Source organism: Sus scrofa, chromosome 1 (assembly GCF_000003025.6).
Source record: "Sus scrofa isolate TJ Tabasco breed Duroc chromosome 1, Sscrofa11.1, whole genome shotgun sequence".
In the NCBI taxonomy this organism is placed as follows: domain Eukaryota; kingdom Metazoa; phylum Chordata; class Mammalia; order Artiodactyla; family Suidae; genus Sus; species Sus scrofa.
In genome coordinates, this window is record NC_010443.5 from 75978103 (window position 1) to 75982346 (window position 4244).

A 4244-nucleotide genomic window follows, 5' to 3' on the forward strand; every position below is an offset into this window, starting at 1 on the left:
TTTCTCCTTTTTGGGCCCCTGAGGCTAAGGGTAAAGTGAAGCCAGAAAAGAAAAAGCAGAGGAAGCACCAGTAACAACTGTAGGTTTTCGCCTTGCCTAGAGCATGTGGTCCCCGAAAATCATGGCCGTGGCCTTGGTATGCTGACAGGATCACTGATTTTAATTTTAGATAGAGTCAACTATTTTAGCTTTTTCCCAAATACAGCTATTGGAGATTCTGTCTAATTTGAAAAGAAGAAGAAGAAGAAGAAAAGGTCTAATACTTGTATTTTACTGACAAAACAAAACACCTTTAAACCAAAAGGATGATTTATCTGAGCCGAAAATAAAACTCCTGCCTACTAAAGTCTGGTGCAGCTGAGTTATCACTATTTTGGTCCTATAATTTGTTTTATAGGGTACTAATTAACAGGGCAAAGTCTGTTGCCAGGAAAGTAAATCACATTTTGCTGTTTTCTTCTCTTCTAACAAGACACAGACCTGGTCTTTAATTAAAGAGCAAGTTCCAAGAGCACTATCAGCTAGTGCAATTGAGAAACATTTGGCTGGTAATATCATGGTGAAACCTGCTGTGTAGAGTTCAAGAAAGATAGTGGGAGAGAGGAAGAAATGGAGGGAGAAAGAGGAATTGATTGCACAGGTAACCTTCAGAAGAAGAGATTGGTTTCCTCAAATGTCCCATTTTTCTCAGTTCCCCACAACTCAGCTTTTCTCCTCTGGCTCAACCCAGCTGACACACTGTACCACAAGTATCTTTTACAAAACTCATCCCTCCCCAACTCCTAGTTCATTCCTGTCTCCAAAACAGTAGGTTTTTGTTTGTTTCTTTTTTTCTTTTTAGGTAGCAGCTCTACCATCGGACCTCTCTGCTCCAACGTCCCCCTTCTCTAGGGCTTTTTCTTCAGTCTGGCCCCCTCAGAGACCTTTAGCCCGGGCCTTGCTGTCCCGCCAGTGCAACTCATCCTCCACCTTTCCCATCTCGGCTCATCCTCCTTGCCTGGCCTCAGAATCTTCCCTCCTTTCTCCCTTGCCTCTTTCCCCATCCCATTCCTGGAGGTTTTGTACTGGCAGCGGCCTCTGGCGTCTCCTCCTTCCTTTAACCCTCTGAGACTTCACTTGGGGAGGGTATATGCTTCGGGAGGTAGTTGATGGGCGGGCTAGGAGAGCGAGTGCCTGGTTTGCACCTGGAGCCAGGAGCCTGACGTCACCGCGCCCTGTCTGTCAATCTCCGGCGGGCGTGCTGCTTGTAGCCACCTTTTCTGCTCACTGTGTCTCTCACTCTCGGCCGCGCCCGCATAGCTACAGGCGCCCCGCACTCCTCTCTGAGCCGGCTCCGCCACTTCCTTCAGGCGTCGGCTCTGTCAGCGCGCGGGGAGCGCAGCTTGGCGCCCCGCCGTAGCGCTCATGATCAGCGGTTTTCCGAAGCCCTGACTCCTCAGGTGAGCAACCCAGATCCCTAAAGCAACTTTGAGGGTGGGGAGAGAGGAAGAGAGGAAGGATAGCCAGGGGACGAGTCTTTGACGAAGCCGGAGAAATGGTGCCAAGCTTGTTCCACACCCTTGCCGTATACCGGCATCTCAGCTTCTCCTCAAGCCCCTTTCCGGGGTCTCATTGGCCTCGGGGTCCACCCTGCTCGGCAACCGCAGAAACTTTGCTTTCAGCACCGCGGACAGCGGCTCCACCGCCGGTTTAGGAGAGTGCCTGACCAAACTGGCCAGAACCAGCACGGTACTCAGTGAGGCTGGCAACACAAGCTTGGTGCATAAAATGCATGTGTAAAAATGGGCACACTTACGTGATCTGTGTGCATGTGAGTGCATGTTATTCGTGTGAATATGTGCGCAAAAATTGAGATATCGGTGAGGGCATCCCTTGTGCATTTCACTCACACGCTCACTCACTCAACAGGTATTGATTTACTTTTGGCTCTCAACCACTGCTTCCTCCACTGCTTCCTCGCTCTGCTCTGGGGTCCTAGCTGGCAACACAAGCTTGGTGCATAAAATGCATGTGTAAAAATGGGCACACTTACGTGATCTGTGTGCATGTGAGTGCATGTTATTCGTGTGAATATGTGCGCAAAAATTGAGATATCGGTGAGGGCATCCCTTGTGCATTTCACTCACACGCTCACTCACTCAACAGGTATTGATTTACTTTTGGCTCTCAACCACTGCTTCCTCCACTGCTTCCTCGCTCTGCTCTGGGGTCCTACGATGGGATGGGCAATAAGAGCGACGCAGTAGCGCCCAGGGAAGTACCCTGGCGGTGTGAACTGCACACCTGACCCTTGTCCTCCCTTTCCACGTAGGGTGTAGCATCTGGCCGCGATGAACGCGAGCGCATCTTCGCTCAACGACTCCCAGGTGGTGGCAGTTGCGGCCGAGGGTGTGGCGGCAGTGGCCACAGCGGCAAGAGCGCCGGACGTGGGTGAATGGGGGCCCCCTGCAGCAGCAGCAGCAGCGCTGGGAGCCGGCGGCGCGGCTAACGCATCGCTGGAGTTGTCTTCGCAGCTGCCAGCCGGGCCGCCGGGGCTGCTGCTGTCCGCGGTGAATCCATGGGACGTACTGCTCTGCGTGTCTGGGACAGTGATCGCGGGCGAAAATGCGCTGGTAGTGGCGCTCATAGCGTCCACACCCGCGCTACGCACGCCCATGTTCGTGCTGGTTGGCAGCCTGGCCACTGCTGACCTGCTGGCGGGCTGTGGTCTCATCCTGCACTTCGTGTTCCAGTACGTGGTGCCCTCAGAGACTGTAAGCCTGCTCACTGTGGGCTTCCTCGTGGCTTCCTTCGCTGCCTCGGTCAGCAGCCTGCTGGCCATCACAGTGGACCGCTACTTGTCCCTCTACAACGCGCTCACCTATTACTCGCGACGGACCCTGTTGGGTGTGCATTTCCTGCTCGCCGCCACCTGGACGGTGTCCCTGGGCCTCGGGCTGCTGCCGGTGCTCGGCTGGAACTGCCTGGCAGAGCGTGCAGCCTGCAGCGTGGTGCACCCACTGACTCGCAGCCACGTGGCGCTGCTTTCTGCCACCTTCTTTGCCGTCTTTGGCATCATGCTGCACCTGTATGTGCGCATCTGCCAGGTGGTCTGGCGTCATGCACACCAGATCGCGCTGCAGCAGCACTGCCTGGCACCACCCCACCTTGCCGCCACCAGAAAGGGTGTGGGTACGCTGGCCGTGGTGCTGGGCACTTTCGGTGCCAGCTGGCTGCCCTTTGCCATCTACTGCGTGGTAGGTAGCCACGAGGACCCGGCTGTCTACACCTACGCCACCCTGCTGCCCGCCACCTACAACTCCATGATCAATCCCATCATCTATGCCTTCCGCAACCAGGAGATCCAACGTGCCTTGTGGCTCCTGTTTTGTGGCTGTTTTCAGTCCAAAGTGCCCTTCCGCTGGTCCCCCAGTGAGGTCTGAAGGCTCCCCCATCCTACCACCAACACCCCACCCCCAACAAGCCAGCCTTTGATGAACTTTTCTGTGCCTGCTGGTGAACTCTGAGATTCCAATAGTGGGACTCTGACTTTGGAAAAGAGAGAATAGACATAAACACAACAAACTCACAAGGACAAAGAGGCTTGTTGGCACTTTACATATACAGTGTATACACGTGTACATATATATACAAATATTTGTATCTTCTGGAGGTGTTCAGGATGTGGCATTTCCTGCTCTGTGAAAAAAAACAAAAATGTGGTTGTATACTCGAATTGTACATCACATTTGTCAAGTGAAGACATTCCAATACTGCTTAATTATAGCACTTTATTTTTAGCTGCTGAACTGCCAAAACAGTGTTGCCATTTTCAAGGGAAAAGGAAAGGGGGTAAAAGTGTATTTTTGTTGTATGTGATAGAGTATTTTGCTGCATATGCATCAGTAAATTACAACATATTTTGTACACAAATAAATACATTATAAAAATGTAATTTGGGGCATGTGATTGATGTAGAATTATTACTTAAGAGAGAATTACTAGTCCAATTACTTTAAAAGTGTATTATGTATAATCTTCCTCCTGTGAAAATCTTTAATATAAAGAAAAATCATATGCATTTGAATCCTGAAACCATGACTCTAAGTGTAGTCTTTCCAGTCTAGAAAGAATTTTAAATGTTGAAAATTCATATTGACTGAGTATACTGTTATGGCCAGCCTTGTAAAATAAATAAATTGTTCCAAGATAGGATTCCAAGACATATTATGTTCATGAAGTATATGAAGTTATGCCCAGCAGCC

At 50.7% G+C, this 4244-nt stretch overlaps 1 protein-coding gene across 2 annotated transcripts; it reads left to right on the top strand.

Moving 5' to 3' along the window:
- Positions 1258–3934, top strand: GPR6 (G protein-coupled receptor 6). 2 transcript variants are annotated; one of them, XM_003121354.4, is made up of 2 exons: positions 1258–1439; positions 2312–3934. In XM_003121354.4, exon 2 carries the CDS (start codon positions 2331–2333, stop codon positions 3420–3422), a length of 1092 nt encoding a protein of 363 aa, XP_003121402.2. In that variant the 5' UTR covers positions 1258–1439; positions 2312–2330; the 3' UTR covers positions 3423–3934.

Coding starts and splice junctions, on each gene's coding strand:
- GPR6 (XM_003121354.4), top strand. CDS start 2,331: ATGAACGCGAGCGCATCTTCGCTCAACGACTCCCAGGTGGTGGCAGTT.